Source organism: Juglans microcarpa x Juglans regia, chromosome 3D (assembly GCF_004785595.1).
Source record: "Juglans microcarpa x Juglans regia isolate MS1-56 chromosome 3D, Jm3101_v1.0, whole genome shotgun sequence".
NCBI lineage: Eukaryota > Viridiplantae > Streptophyta > Magnoliopsida > Fagales > Juglandaceae > Juglans > Juglans microcarpa x Juglans regia.
The window spans coordinates 18,559,538-18,576,293 of record NC_054598.1 but is presented as its reverse complement, the minus strand read 5'-3'; the positions used below and the strand labels follow the sequence as shown (position 1 = coordinate 18,576,293).

Genomic DNA, 16,756 nt, shown 5'->3' with positions numbered 1-16,756 from the left:
TTATATGCTAAATTGCTAATTATGAAATTTTAATTTATTATTCATGTTTATTAAACTTATAAATTTTAATATAACATTTGATATAACGTAAAATCAATTTTATAATTTTTAATATAACATTTGATATAATATATAAATTTTAATCTTATAGCATAAAATTAATATAAGATGAAATTTTAATCTTAAACATGAACATTAATATTAAGTTATTAATATAAACTTACTTATGAGCTGAACAAGCATAAGAGGTATTTGCTCTCAAATCTCAACTTATGTAGTGCCACACATATAAACGGTAAACTGAAAAAACTTGACCTGACTGGATTGAAACCAAAAATATTAAAAGTTTTAATTTCGATAAGGAATCAGTTTGTATCGGTTCTTAAATTTCAAAAATTGGTGTATATCGATTTAGTTTCTAAAATTGGTGTAAATCAAATTTATATAAATTTTTTTCGAATAATGTTAAATATATTTCCAAAGTGTGCAAGTTTATGGGATTTTCATTGAAAAAAGTGGAAATTACTATTATAAAATTGATTTACCATTAAAATGATTTTTATATGACTCTTAAATTTATTCAATTTTAAAAAATGAACATGCAAAATTTGCATTCTATACAAATAATTTCACATTTTGTTTTTGGCAATTGATCAAAATCTTTTCCGAGTGGGCATCGTTCACCCAAGAAACAAGGTTAACCCAACGTTGAGTGGAAGTCCAAAAACCAGTGAACCACAACTATTCCCAACTATTCAGTCCCTCACAAGCCCTCTCCGTGCTCCCAAACAGCCCCTTATACAACGTTCTCTGTTAATAATATCGTAGAAAATCAGAAAAACGCCTTTCATTGTTCCCTAGGGCCGAGCACCTCAAGGACTATGCCAGCGTTTTTGACATTCTGAAACCCTAAACCGAAAGCTCAGGACTGTTGGAAAAAAAAAAAGAGTTATGGAGGGAGTGCTCTCAGCAGACAAGCAGAACATGGTGTCTTCTTTTTTAGAGATCGCCGTTGGCCAGACCGCCGACACCGCACAACAATTCTTGCAGGTTACGATTTTATCTTTGTGATAAAGCTTGCAACTTTGGTACTTGGGAGTGAATTTGTATATTTTTTCTTTTCTGTTTAGATTTCTGATCTGTTTCTTATTTTAGGATTGGAAAGATGTGGGCATTTCAGGGGAAGGGGTTCATTTGTTTGGTGTGTAAAAGCTTGTATCTTTTTGGGTGGCTAATGGTAGATTTGAGGGTGGTGTTCTGTGATTTTGATGTTTGTATTGTGAATTTGTATAAGCATTACTGTTATCTGATTTTCATATTCTGAGAACAAAAAAAATTGATAATCAGTAGGACGTAGAGATTAGCTGAGCTATATGGGCTTTTAGCATTCCGGTGGTTTTGTTGGCGTAGAGTCTGGTGCGAATGAAGCTTTGAATTTTTCACTGTTATATTCTGACCGGGAGAGCTTAGGGATGTTTTCCTCAAGATTCTCAATCTTTGGGTGGCTGCTTGTAGTAGCTATTAACTGGGTTTACTGGCCGGTATATATCCATTCATGGTGGAGCAGAGTGGAAGGGGCTTTATGGAGGCATGAAATAAAGAAGCTTATTGTTATAGCGAGTTGACAGGGATATGACCTTCTCTTTATATAGAATAGACTGGCAAAGAATATATGTTTAACTTTTAATTAGTTTCTAAAACAATTATAGAGTAAATGTAATTACTGAGGGATAATGATGAGTTGAGTAAATACTAAATACAGCATTTTGGGAACCTTTTAGTTGAGGACCTTTTTGAGCTCTTGATTGATAGAGATTATTTTTTAAATATGTGTAAGTTTGGTTGTCTAGTCTTTTACTTGTTTTAGAAATTGTTTTCTGTGCTTTGTTTTCTTCTAACTAAAGAAGCGTTAATCCTTATATGGAACTCAATAGTTGAGTCTTTTGGGAACAGGCCACAGGTTGGAAGCTTGAGGAAGCTATTCAGCTGTTCTTTGTGGGTAATGAAGGTGGGCCTGTGGTTACAACATCACACTCTCAACCTGAAGAAAGTATCAACTATTTGGCTGAACAAAATACTGGGTAAGTTGATATATTTACTTAGTATGTTGATATTTTGATTGTCAATATAAAATTTTACTTAATGGATTTATGTTTTTTATTTTTCTTTTGTTTATTGATGCAGTAATGCCGAAAGTGACACTGGAAATGTAAATGTAAATGTTGGACAAAATGATGGAGATGAAGTACGCCCTCCTCTTCCTGTCATTAGGGAGGCTCTTTATGAGGACGCAATGTTGTATGGGTATGTTCTTTTTTCCCATTTAAACTGAGATCCTTTCATACAACTTTAACTGCAAGATTTTTACTTATGAAGTTGTTTCCTCTAGGGTGGGCTTCTTATTTTGGTAAATTTTTTCTATACCTTATCATCGGCAAACAAGGTGTTGAATTTATTTGCCCTCAAGCAATGCCATAAAACAAGTCTCCTTTTTGCTGTTGCTTTTGAAACCTACTGAAATTTAAATTGCCTTACTTTTTGCATCAACAATGCATCGATATCTTATATTTATGTGTCACTATATATGGAGTAATTTGCATATGGTAGAAGCTGGAGTTCATTTTGATAATTAATAAGAATTTTATTACCAAGAACTAGTGCAGCCCAAGTACACATGAAGTATAGAAAGGAAATACCTACTACACACTAGAAAGCAGGAAGCTACGACAGAAACAGATTCAGTTGTTATCATCATTCCTTACAAAGATCTAGCCCACAAACTCAAAGTACAAAAGAAAAAATATGAAGATCTTCTAAAGAACGCTCTGTCTTCAAAACATCTGCCATTCCTTTCCAACCATAAACACCACATTAAACACAAATGAATCATTCTCCATTTGGCAGCAGCACATTTCCTTGCCTCAAAACCACGCCAACATGCAAGGAGATCCACAATTTCCTTGGGCATTACCCAATATAAACCTGTCCGACCATTAACCTCATTCCACAAAGACTTTGCCACCTCACAATGTAAAAAAAGATGATTTACAGATTCACCATCCTTCTTGCACATGACACACCAATCAGCTAGACACAAACCACGTTTTCTAAGGTTATCCCTGGTCAATACTTTCCCTAGAGCAACCACTCAACTGAAGAATGCCACCTGGGAATACAGAATGACAATTAAGCACCTTATAAAAAGAACTGTCTGAAAACCTAAAATTTCCAGCATGATCCCACAATAGCCTAGCCTCTCTTTCCTGCGTCACTTTTGAGTTATAAATTCTTCCCAAAAAATCTGAAACAACATTCACTTCCCAGTCATTTGCATCTGTAATAAAGTCAACATTCCATAGAATATTATTATCCGTACATTGAAGGTAATCTGCCTTAGCAACATTTTGATCCCTTGCAATCCTGTAAAGAGATGAAAAATCTGATTTAAGAGTTGATTCCCCACACCAAATGTCATGCCAAAAGAGAATTCTCTTCCCTTCCCCCACCTTAAATTTAATATGTTTAGAAAACTCCCCCCAACCTTTCCTAATACCCTTCCATAAACTCGCCCCATTCGCTTCTCTAACATCATTAGAACACCAATCCCCCACCCACTCCCACACTTAACAACAACAACATTCTTCCATAAAGCATCTCTCTAGGTCTAAGGTTCAAATCCCCTTGGGTGCAAACAATCTTAGTGGCCATCGGATTGAGGGATTTTTCCCTTTAATTACCTGAGGTGCACTTGTGGGAAACTCCTTACCGAGGGCCTGTGCACCCCCAGGATTAGTCGAGATGCTATCCCGGACACTCGGTGCCTATCGAAAAAAAGGAAAAACCATCTTTTATTAGTTCTAAAAAAAAATCATAAGGGATCTTTTACATCCACGTTAAAAAAAATCTAAAAATAGAAACCCTGGTTTCCAAAAAAATTGAAACACTACAATTTTTGGTGACACCGGAGCGCTTTGCTTATCAAAACTGAAGTGCATGAACAAAAGAACACATTAAGGCCTCGTTTGTATTCAAAACCCACCTCAATCCATTTCATCTCATCATTATAACATTTTCAAATTACCACATAAAATATAATAAATAATTCAATTTTTTCAAATTCCAAAACAACTTTATCAAATTTTCACACAAAATATAATAAATAATTTAACTTTTATTCTACTATTTACAAACCATCTCAACTCATCTTAACTCATTTCTGAATCCAAACCACTCCTAAGCGTTCTTTTTGACGCTTTTTCTAATGAGCCTAAAGCACAAGAAACACGCTGTTGTAGTTTCTTGAAACTAAGATATAAAACATAGGTTAAACCATTAATATATGCAATTAGTGTTACAACTCTTTTGATGACAATGTTGATGCTCCTATGCTTAATGATGTGGATGATATATACTTTAGGATTGCATTGCATTGCATACGATTGGTTTATCACTTGATTGTCTTGTTTAATTGTATTCTAACAAATTGAGTCAATGGCTAAATATATTACTATCTTGATTTTTAAACCCTTTTTATTGCTTTATTAATCTTTTCATTTTATAGGTTAATTGTTAAAGATGTGCACTTCAATCTGATGTGCTCTTACTCTTTGCACCTACACTCTAAGTGGCATTTTTGTTTAAGTGCACCCAGTGTGTCAGGCCTTTAAAACCATTTTATGAAATGTTTCACAAGCCGTTCTTTTGTCCATTGAATGTAATTCTGATGTATTTTTGTATATTTATATTCAGATGTAGAGGCTATAGTAGGTGGTGATTCACTTATGCGTTTAACCAATCTAATGAAACTAGGGGTGTCTTTGAAAGGAAGATGAGTTGATTAAGGTACAAGTGGCAAGATTGCTGGTGGAAAAGCTAGTAAATTTGTAAAGCAATGAGAGAGCTTTTGATGTTGTAATTGATGTAGAAGTTTTTCATGGGTGGGGGCCATTGTTTGTAACGGACTAAATGTCGATGACTTTTTACTATCAATTGTAAACTCTAGTTAGGTATTTCTCATTTATACTCCCTGTTTACTTGGGTTTTGCCTACTTTGATTATCAATCAAAAACATTTGATGTTGAAGTTGCTGGTGCTAAGAGTAAAAATGAGAAAGTTTAGTGAAATTATGCAAATGTACTCAAAAGATCAATATGTTGATTAGTGCTCTACACTAATTAGAGCAACATGAAAAACAATACAAAGCATGTTCAGAAGTTAAGTGAACTAGTGGGCATAATTTCTTCTTCTGAATGCACCTATAAAAAAAAAAAAGAAAAAAAAACCTTCTTCTGAATGTTACATATCATCATCCCTTGAATTATGGTCTTCAAGCATCCTATTCTTTAAATGATGGTTACAGTTGAAATAAACTATAATCCATTTTTGGAGTCAAAACATCTATAACATCACAAATTAACGATCTATAAAAACTGAAAAAGAAAACAAAAGGAAAAAAAGAATGTCTTCATCATGATACAACTGTGACAATCTGCAAATAGAACAGTCTCCGTGTCCTCATCATCAAGTTAAAGGCTTGCGATATCCCCTTCAATAATCCACATTCTGCTTGCCCTTTTCTTGCAGTCTTCACGACATTGTTAAATATCAACTATTAGACTGTAAAATACTAAAATCTTCCATACGCTTACGAGTCATGTCTCACATCAGTGAGTGAATGGAGTATCTACAGAAAGTACTACTATTTCTATCAGTAACAAGATGATGAATAAGGGTGTTCAGAAAGCTTAATGGCTAGGCTTGGAAGTTGGATGTAAAGGTGCCGAAGATGGACATACCTCCTATTGGAATCCAAACTACCAAATACATAAGTCGATACATAAAAGTTAAAACATAGTAAACTCAATACTGACCTCATTTTTTCCGTCAAGTTTTGGTAAGTATCATATACACTTATCAGAAATCCGTGTCATCTGATCAACATCTCTTTGATAGTTCTTTTTACAAAGGCTTGTGCTTCAACGATGTAGTGCCATATTTCCAGAATGGAGCATGATCAATGTTTGCATATTTCTTGGTAAAATTAGAGTTAGTTAACTAACAATAATTGCTAAAAGAGTTAAATCAAAACCAACAGAAAGAAAAACAAAAAGGATTCAAGAGGAGAGACAGAGGTAGTGAAGGCTTGTTCTTGGGTAAGTGAAGCTGGCACAATGTCTAGCAGTGGTATGAGCCTCAATATACACAGAAGTGCAGCGGTCCATGACCCTTGCTAGATCCTTCATGACTAGTACTGATCCACTTGCTAGCACAAGTTGTTAAAGCTGAGAATTGCGATTAATCATAAGAGGGGGCTGCAATCAGTTGTAGAGAGACAACAAGTTGCAATTGCTCGTGGGAGACTGATTCTTGGTTAGCATTAGCAGAACGGTTGAGATGAGAGGGAGAAATGGACAGGGAGAGAGATTCTGGGTCTGACTTAGTTTTTTCTCACCTTTTTTTCCCAATTCAAGTGACAGTTGTATACTTATTGTGTCATGCCTATCATCTCATGTCATCAGCGTTTTTGGACATTTTTGAGACTCCAGACTAATTTTATAATTTTCAGACACTTGGGATTAGATATGGTCCTGTCTGATCTGCATCCATGTTTGATGCACACCGTTATATTAGGGGTTTTGTAGTATCCTTGCTTCATAAGAGATTTCCTTGAGTAACTTCAGTGTTTGATGTGTTCCAGCTATCTGTTTTAAGCTTTGTGCATCTTTTCCTATTGTTTTGGTTGCAGCTTGACATGCAACATTGTTTTCTGTTTTATATATTGACTGCAACATTGTTTTCTGTTTTATTTATTGCATTTTGGCCAGTTTATTCATTATACATTCATTAAATTGTGACATTTCTTGGATATTTTCATCTAGAGCTTCAAGGATGGGATATCCGTCACGTGAACCAAGTTCATTAATTGCATTCCGTAATTTTGATGAGGAAATGAAGCGCCCTGAGGTCTGGGAATCGGACCAGGGTGCTTCATCTACGTCTGATAATCCTCGAGATAATCTTGCTTCTTTATACCGTCCTCCCTTTCATCTGATGTTCCATGGACCCTTTGAAAAGGTACGTGTGCATGCTAGTACTCTATAGAAGTTAATTTTATAACAGATGAGTGATCATACACTAGTGTTTAAAAGTATAGGCATTTGTTTGATCTTTTTCGGGGGCATTCATGCTTTATAGATGCCCTTGAGTTCTTTTATGGCTTTACAATGTAATTTATGTCTTGTAGTATGATTATTTGAAGAATTCTATTATTCAAGGTACTGTGATTTCATTCAGCAAAAACATGTTGGTCTTTTTTCCTTTTCGGGTTCTGCTTTTGTACTCATTGTTTTCTATGTTGAGCAAGGTAGATGAGAAGTTGGGATTAAACCTTGTTGATGCAGGCTGAATACATTATGTTTGTGTCACTATCTTGAGCCATAGTTGACCTATAGAATGTTTTCCATTTACTGTCTCTCAATTTAATGTTGCCTCAGTTTCCATGTCTTTTTATCTTTTTTTTTTTTTTTTTTTGAAGCAAATTGCTTTTAAGCATTTTGTCATTTTATCTCTGGGGAAATCCTTCTGATTTTGTTTGTGCACAGCCCATGAAATAGGACAATAACATATTTTTTGACAGTCTGAAAATGATATTTTAGTTATTCTGATGATATTCCGGTGATGTAATCCTTGATATTAACCTATCAAAAAAAGAAAAGACGCAATCCTCAATTTTTGTTCTCGATCTGCTTCAGTGCTTTTACTAGTTTGATTTTCATCACCCTCATACTCAAATGCAGGCAAAAGATGCTGCTTCTGTCCAAGACAAATGGCTCCTTGTAAACTTGCAATCAACCAAGGAATTCAGCTCTCATATGGTAGTCTCTAAATACTATAGTTTGTCTTTTTGCATCATTATTATGTTATTATTTGTCAGCATACTCACTTGGTACCATTACATTACTTTGTGAAGCTTAATCGAGATACATGGGCAAATGAAGCTGTTTCTCAAACTATAAGTACCAATTTTATCTTCTGGCAGGTCTGTGTGATGCCTTGATAGACTTCAGTGTTGTGATATGTGCTTCTCTTCCTATGTTCAGTTAATTGTTCATTTCATACAGAATATCCTGTACAAGCAAGTCCAGTTGGAAAGTAAGGCTGGATGAACATATAATAAAATTGACCAAATTTATGTTGCAAGTGCCCCGAACAATTTGCAGTTTCTCATGTGATTGTGTTTCGGTACTTGTTGCAAAAGGCCCTAGCCAGGCCTTCTCGGTGATGGCAGTTTTCTGAATCATTGTACTGGTTTTAAAATAATTTCGCTAAGTCGAATAATTGAAATGAGTAATCATGTAGTGTTTCTAACATCTTCAATTCCACTAAAAGGCTTCAAATGCTAAGCAAAAGCATAAAAAAAAAAATCACGTCCCTTGTCCATAGTTCAGGAAGTAAAAACGTTGGATGGATACATCAAATCTTATGAATAATAAGGAAACATAAAAAACAGTTTGAGCGTCAATTTGGGTTTAGGTGGTTATTAATCATTTTTTGATCAGTAAATTAAAGGTGGTTATTAATCATTGAAATGCCTTCTTGCCATTTGTAGCTTAGATTATGAAGCATGATGATGAAAGAAAAGGGGGAGTGGTGTGTGACAGTTGAATGGCACTATTAGGAAGGAATCGAAGGATGCTATTAGACTATAAAGGTGAATGTCATGAATTCAGTTGTGGGCAAATAGACTCCTGGCCAACTTTTAATATAATGTTTGTGCCAATTTAAACCACTTAGCTAACATGCTGATCTTTTAGGTTATGGGATCTTGTTAGGGGTATTGAGTCAATCAAATGTCGTCATGCACCAAGATAAATTTGATGCCTGGGACAAAAATAATGAGGGCAATTGCAGTTTGGATGGGTGGATTAAGTTTTTCCAATTTCGGGCAATTGATTAGCATAAAGTGGATACATTGAAATTCTGCATAATTTAGGCCTCGTTTGTTTTCTGAAAACATCTCATCTCATCTCATCTCACCTCATCATTACAACTTTCCCAAATCCCCACACAAAATAAAATAAATAATTCAACTTTTTCAAATCCTAAAACAAAAATAATATTAAAAAATATATTCTAACAATATTTTATTCAACTTTTTAACTTTAATCTCATCTCATCTCTGAAAACAAACGAGCCCTTAGTTTCTTTGGCTTCCGTAATAATTAGCTCCAGTTGTTATCTTCAAAAAATAACAGATGCACCTGCACTAAGGGAATTTGCTTCCCATCTTTGTAATTTCTTTAGAAAATATGCTCTCTTTACAATGGATTTCCATATAAGATCCTGGCCATCTTTTACTCTGATGGCCGGTAGTTGAGCTCTCTGGCAATTCAGACGGGTCGTCCTCAATACAGTGTTAAGCTCAATTATTTTTGTAATGTCTAGAAATTTGGGATGTTGAAGTTTCTGTGAGCTTTTTTTTCTTATCCTAGACTTCATTTTCTTCCTATGATACAATGTTTCTTTCCCAATGATATTAATACACATAATTGACAAGGAATCGTTGAGGTGTATTGGATTTCAGTTGCCAGTTCCCTTGAAGGCATGACTACTTTTCTAGGATACTTGATGCCTCAAATGTGCATGACCTCTATAATTGACTTCCACCCAATTCGATGGTTGTGAAAATCTTTTCTACCGACCTGAATGCTATATCAATAATGGACTTTGGAAATTTAGGATCAGTATCTCTTATCTCTGATATCTTAAAATTTCTTTATACTTAATCACTCAGAACTTGTTTTGTGAATATAGGTCTATGATGATACAACTGAAGGCAGAAAGGTTTGCACATATTACAAGTTGGATTCAATTCCCGTTGTGCTTGTCATTGACCCCATAACTGGTCAAAAAATGCGCTCGTGGTGTGGAATGGTTCAACCTCAGCGATTGCTAGAGGTATGTTACATAAGTTTATGTTCCTGTATTTCGGCTGCATGACTTCATAAGAAATGTACCAAGTTTGACTTATGACATTATTAATCGTAATGATATTACGTCGACTGTAGGATCTGTTACCTTTCATCGATGGTGGCCCAAAGGATCATCACATAACCTTGTCTAATAAACGTCCAAGAGAAAGTTCATTGCCTTCTCCACAAAAAAATAAAGGTATGCAAGGGTGTTGGTCAGTCTTGGTAAAAGTGCTTCAAATGTGCTTAAGTGCAAAGACCCAAGGTTAAAGCTCTTTGCTTAGCACAAGTGGAGCATTTACAGAATTTTTGGCATTGTTTTAGTGAGCTTAAAGTGCAAAGAAACATACTTTTTAAGTTATATTTGTAACTATGCATGTTTGTCTAGACCATTAGTTTAGATGAAATAGAAGAGGAAGATGATGTGGATTACACATCTTTTGATGATAATGATGATGTTCCTGATGAGGATAATAATCTAATTTAGGATTACATTGTATTGTGTGTGTTAGCTTAGAAGTTAATGCTTATGATTCTTGTGCTTTTTTGGTTGCCTTCTCAACAAAATATAATTATTTCCAAGAGAAATGCTTTAACCACAAAGACATCTACAAATGTAAACCCACAAATTGACGTGAGTTGATATGATATGTTTAATTGTAAAACTACTTTTATTGTAAAATAGATCTAACGTATCATATGAAGTCATATGAGTTTATCGATTTACTTTTGTCGGATCTCTGTGGTTGTGGTAATTGGAAGTTTTGTACAAGTGAGTTTCAAGGCATTGATGTGTTAATGTGGATGACATCCAAGAGATTTTAAATGTGTTAAATTCTTTTAAGTTCTGGTTTACTATTAAGTTATTAGGTTTTTGTCTTGTTATAAAGAGAGAGATTTTTCTTACATTTCTTTTCAAAACGAATGGGGCTTCTTGCAGATCAAACAAATGAAGAAGATGAGGAACTGCAACGAGCACTGGCAGCTTCTATGGAAAGCACGAAAGATTTCCATGGGGTGACTGCTGAAAACATAGATGTAACTACTACTGATGAGGAGGAAACATCCTCTAAGAAGCCAAAATATCCACCTTTGCCTGATGAGCCCAAGGGTGATAAGAACCTCCTTTGTAGGGTTGGGTTCCGTCTTCCAGATGGACGCAGAGTCCAGAGAAATTTCTTCCGTGTTGATCCAATACAAGTAAGAACTATTTTGAAGCTCATGTTACCTTGCATGATTTGTTCTATGACTGTTTTCTATTTTCAATTTATGCACACCAAAATTAGTAGGATACAAATCCAAAATAATAATAATAATAATAATAATAATAGGGTCGACTTGAAGTTTAAACGAACACAAGAAAAAGAATCCGAGATTTTAGAGCAAAGACCATACCTCAAATTTTAGATATCCAAATCAAATACTTTTTTACTATAAAGATTGTAACGCCTCGGCCCCAGAGGTCCGGAGAGTTATCTCTTGTAACTTAGATCCATCTTCTATAACATATTTATATACTCCAATATTCCCAAAAAGTACAAATCCATTTATTCAAACCAAAAATACAAGTTCCTCTACCAGGATACCAAATAAATACCTCAATGAGATAATTTAAAAACTCCATAAATATTTAGAAATATCTAGAACTCCAAATATCAAATAACATAAAATCATAAACCTACTAAATAAGACTCTCCAATAAACTTGTACCCTCAAACCCTTATTCCACTTCGATCCACCTTGCTAAAACTTCCTACTCTTGTCCTCCAGTTGAATTATCAAAATTATCTAAAAAATATTTGGAGATAAGGGGTGAGTTATCAATAACTCAGTAAGTAGAGAACATATACTAGTGTGTAAACATGAGCATTTATAGAGATCAGAATGCAGAACAAAATATTTTCATTTTTAGAGTGCGGAAGCAAAACATGCTATCAAAATATCAGAGCAAAGATTCAGAAATAATTTCATTTAAAAATATCCTTTAGTATAGCATAAATGATGATGATCATCATCAGAACATCGTATCAGAACAGAGACCATGTATAACCCCCGTGATAGGATTGTGCATCTATGGATAGCCAAACAAAACATAAATCACTTTGTCACCAAGGTGTGCACTCAAAATGAGACCACTACTATAACCCGTGGTTGGGCCGTATGCCACTATTCCACCCATGGTAGGGCCTTAACTAAACAGTGCGGAAACATAATCAAATTCAGAATCAGATAGTCATGCCAAAAGTTTTCGGAAATCACATCTTATCCAAACAGATTACTGAACAAAATCATATAATCTTCATAATCAAAAGCAAATCTAAAGCATATTTGCATAATCATGAACAAATTTTCATCTTCGCTCTTTTTGCATAGATCAGAAATAGAATGTCAAAAATAAGCTTATGTCTACACCAGTCATGACATAAATGCTTTCCTCTTTCATTTGAGTTCAATGAGTAATGACGAACAAATAACTGAGGTTATTTCACATTCTTTTAAAAAAAACAAATATCATGCACATTTTCATAAATCAACCCGAGTTCATTTTATTTTTATACAAAGTCTAGTATAGGAATTCCGCTTACCTGGACTTCTTACTATTCTGAAAATTTCCTCAACAATGTCGAACAATTAACAATCGTCACCTATAAGATAATTACGTAGTTTTCGTAAATTTTCAATCAACCATGTATTTTGATATTTAAACCTAAAATGCTAAAATAACCTATTTTAAATCCTCAAAACCTAAAATTCTCACAATTCCTAAAATATCATCATTTTCTAACACTATCAATATCCACTTAATTCCTCTCACTATTATACTCATTCAGTCATTTCTAAATTGCATAATAATATTATACTAAATACAAACTATGCCACAAAAATACATCTCTAGTTTTAAAAATTCTCTTAACATAATTATAACAAAACTGATTAAAAGTTGGGAAAGTAAAAATTCCATTTAATAAAAATAGACTAATTAGTTTTTCTTTTTAAATGGTCTAAACAAATAAAAACTTGAACTTACTACGTACTTCTAAAAATATATTATGACTAATAATATATCTCAAATCTTTCTCTATTTTCTTTGTAAAATCTTGTATTTAAAACAAAACCTACTAATATATATAGACCAAAACTTGATAAACCTATAATTAGTTTGATGATAAGGGAATTTTAGGGATTAAACAAAACACATAAGGACTCTTTTGGAGTGATAGAGATTCATATACATAACAGTACTTCATATGGAGTCGTAAGCACCGAGCGATGGAGGGCACGAAGGCGGCCATGCTGGGCGGTTGTTTATAGTGGTGGGGGCGGTGGCAGAACACTGGTAAGAGAGAGAGAGAGAGAGATGGGGAGAGAGCTCGGCGCGAGAGAGAATGAAGCTCACCAATGGGCTGGGCGGAGGTTGACGGTGGTGAGCTCAATGGCTTGGTAGTGATGTTATTTGAGGTTGAGGCAACCGGCGTGGAGTTGCTATGTGTGGATTGCTCTGCTTTTAGTTGTGAAAAACAGAGGCTCACTGTGTGACTACAGGTGACTTGGTGGCTTTCTTACACGGTGGTTACGAGGCTGGGTACGGGGGTTGGCCAGAGGTTGTGGGTTGGTTGTGAAGGAGCTTTGGCAGTGAGGGTGGTTCACGGTGGTCTGGCTTATGGTTTCTGCAAGGGTGCACCCTCCACGGCTGGTAGTTACGTCGGTTTGGGCTTCCATGATGGTTTTGGACGGCAAACTGGGGTACAAGGTTGACTTCATGTGTGGCTGTGAGGCAGTGACAGTGATTGCATGGAGGTAGTGGAGGGGCTTCAGTGCACGAGAGGGATGGGGAAGGAGACGGCAATGCTATTCTTGGGTTTTCTTCAGGCACAAAGGATTAAATATAGGGCAACGAAAAACAAAAACAAACCCTAGAAGGATGAGAGTGACGTGCATGCAAGTGTATTTATATATGTGATTGAGGACCAAACAAAAACGGAAAAGAGATGTGCACATGCATGGGAATAGAGTCGTGCGGGGTGGGGAAAACTGATCATAAACTGATAGTTGGTTTTCATTTTGAAACAAACGGGTGTGGGCCTTGTTTCACAATCTGCTGGGCCAGAAACTCAAAAATAAATCACTACTTGATCCATAACATATTAACCAAAAATAACCTAAATATCAAGCTCAATAAAATGTCCATAATCCATCAATACAAAATTTGAGGCCCGAAACCTATTCCCAAAAATTACTCGTTAAAACTCAGGTGGGCTTTCCATTCATATTAAAAAAAATTCGAACACGAGTTTCGTGTTGGACCTGGGTGTTACAAAGAATTCTCCCTAATCCTTTTTGCAATAGGCTAAAAGAATTCAAGGTTCATGTGATGCTGCCAACTTTGTGATTCCAATAAAGAAAAAAAGGAAAAAGAAAAAGAAAAAGAGACTCTTTTGACTTATAGGGCCTATCAACTAAGGAGGGGTTAAAACTTCTAGTAATACAAACTACGCATCCGACTAAGAAAGAAGGGAAAAAAAAAAAAAAAAAAAAAAAAAAACAGAATTCTAATAGTACCAGTGAAGAAAGGTTTTTTTATTTTAAAAAAAAAAAAAAATCTTTCTAATTTTTAACTTAAAAGTGCTATCCACCGCTTAAAAAATCTTCTATTTCTGTAGTTCAATTTTATTCTAAGGATTTTTGTTTTATTATGTTTCTAATTATTTCAGATCCAACCAAAGGTTACCTTTAATTATAATCTATTCCATGATAAAATCACTATTATACTTGAAAATTATTTAATCAGACAAAAACTTTGTTTTCATGAATTCTTGCAAAATACGTCTCTATAGGATTTTCAAAGGTTTTCATAAAATCAAAATGCCACTCCGAACAGTGTTGGTAAAAGCACTCTCAAGTATACTTCGCTTACCAAAACTGAAGCCTATTTACAAAAGCTTGTTTTAAGCAAAAAAAACACAACTTTCATTTTTTATTTTTAATAAAAATCGCAAAATATTAATTGTAACTATTATGGAACATTAATTCAAATGAATTGGATGATGATGGTTACAAATCTTTCTGTTAAATTGATGATAGTCCTATGCTTAATTATGAGGATGAATATATATTTATGAGGATGATTGTATACTTGAAGTATTCCTTTTGTTAGCATAGAAGTCAATACCCGCAATTTTTGTGCGTTTATGATCATTGTCTTTTGTGTAAATTTTGATTCAACCAAGTACTTTAATATGATTATGGTTATAAATAGTTGTGTATGTTTTATAGAGCACGAAAATTCTATGAAATATTAATGCTCAACTTTTTATGTAATTGGTTGATTACTTGGTTGTCATGTTGCTTACTACTCGGGCTAAATACATTGCTATCTTGCTTTTCTGAAAATTTTTGTAATGGTATTTTATGTATATTTTGTTATTATACATTACTGTTTAAAAAATGTGCACTTTATTTCAATTTATAATACCATCATGAGAGTAATGCATAATAACATACTCTCATCATAGCGGCTTGCTACTATCATTAATAGAAAGATTGTTGAAGAGCAGCTCGCGCTTCTCTCCAAACTCAACGAGATTCAATAACCCCTTACTTGGATTTTTGGTTTTTATTTTTATTTTTATTTTTTCCAGCTACTGTGGTCATTTTGCTATTCTCAACTAGAAGAAGCCGACGCAAGGTCATTTCGCTTGACCCAAGCAATCCCGGGAGCGACAAAGTCTCTGGATTATGATAGCCCAACAACATTTGAGGAGTCAGGGTTGGCAAACTCCATAATCTCAGTTACTTGGGACTGAAAGAACGTCATGTTGGGGACTGTTTGTGGAGTTTCTTCGATTGGCAAGAATTGTGCATTGAAGAGTTTTGGTTTGCTTTATTTAGTTGCTTGTTGCTTGCTTCGCATTTTGTTAACTCCGAAGTCAGGAGGAGCCATTCTTAAATTATATACTAGTAGGTTGTAACAGACTCACACTTTTAAACATGCAAATTATTTATCTACTTTATATCATGGGGAACACGAATCTCTTCATTTATAGTATGCTAGTGTTCTCTTTGCTGAGGTTATCTTACGTGTTTGTATTTCTGTCGCATAATTTGAGCTGGGCCTCTTGTTACAGCAGCTGTTATGCAACACCTTGTGCTCACGGATTAATTCCTATATTAAAGTACTTTACAACTTTCGGTTTTGGTCGTTATATTTATAACAACGAACCAGAATGTCCTACGTTTTGCACCACATGAATTATCATTAAAATCCAAACACTGTTGAGTAATGACGGCCCTTTCGAGGGGAATACTTGGTGCAATGTATGGAGATGAGTGCAGTTTTGAGAGCAAATAATAGATTTTATGTGCGTATCATGACTTCTTTTTGGATATCACTTTATTATTGAAGTGGCAACAATGTCGTCCTACGTTAGGGATATGTTCAATCAGGTGTTTATGCTGGTAACACACGAGTTAGTTTCCTTTGTGTGCAATGGCATGCAACCTAGTATTGAAGCTGATCCGAATCCATTCCAAAATCTATTAGTCGTAGCCGAATCTCTTCTGCAACACCCTTTCCATTTTGGAAAACCACCCCCAGGCCTCGTGGATGGCAACAACAAGCACTTAATTCAGAGTATGATCAGCCATTAGAGAGGTTTGAAGGATAATTGAAGGTTTTGTGAAGGAAGCACCATCTGTTTAGCTTATAAGACATATACACGAGAAAGAAATTTGAAGTGCGTGTATGTGATCGAATGCCCAATATGACAAGAAAAGCTAAAGTCGAC

General features: G+C 34.8%; 1 protein-coding gene and 1 long non-coding RNA gene across 2 annotated transcripts in view; one reads left to right on the top strand and one right to left on the bottom strand.

Moving 5' to 3' along the window:
* LOC121255615 overlaps positions 1 to 16,756 on the bottom strand; it is a 75,355-nt gene that overhangs the window by 40,320 nt on the left and 18,279 nt on the right. The window lies entirely within an intron of this gene.
* LOC121255614 (plant UBX domain-containing protein 7) lies at positions 653 to 16,010 on the top strand. Its single transcript, XM_041156010.1, has 10 exons — positions 653 to 1,050; positions 1,954 to 2,081; positions 2,185 to 2,304; positions 6,879 to 7,074; positions 7,797 to 7,874; positions 7,970 to 8,038; positions 9,814 to 9,957; positions 10,068 to 10,170; positions 10,912 to 11,171; positions 15,611 to 16,010. Exons 1-10 carry the CDS (start codon positions 952 to 954, stop codon positions 15,773 to 15,775), a joined length of 1,362 nt encoding a protein of 453 aa, XP_041011944.1. The 5' UTR covers positions 653 to 951; the 3' UTR covers positions 15,776 to 16,010.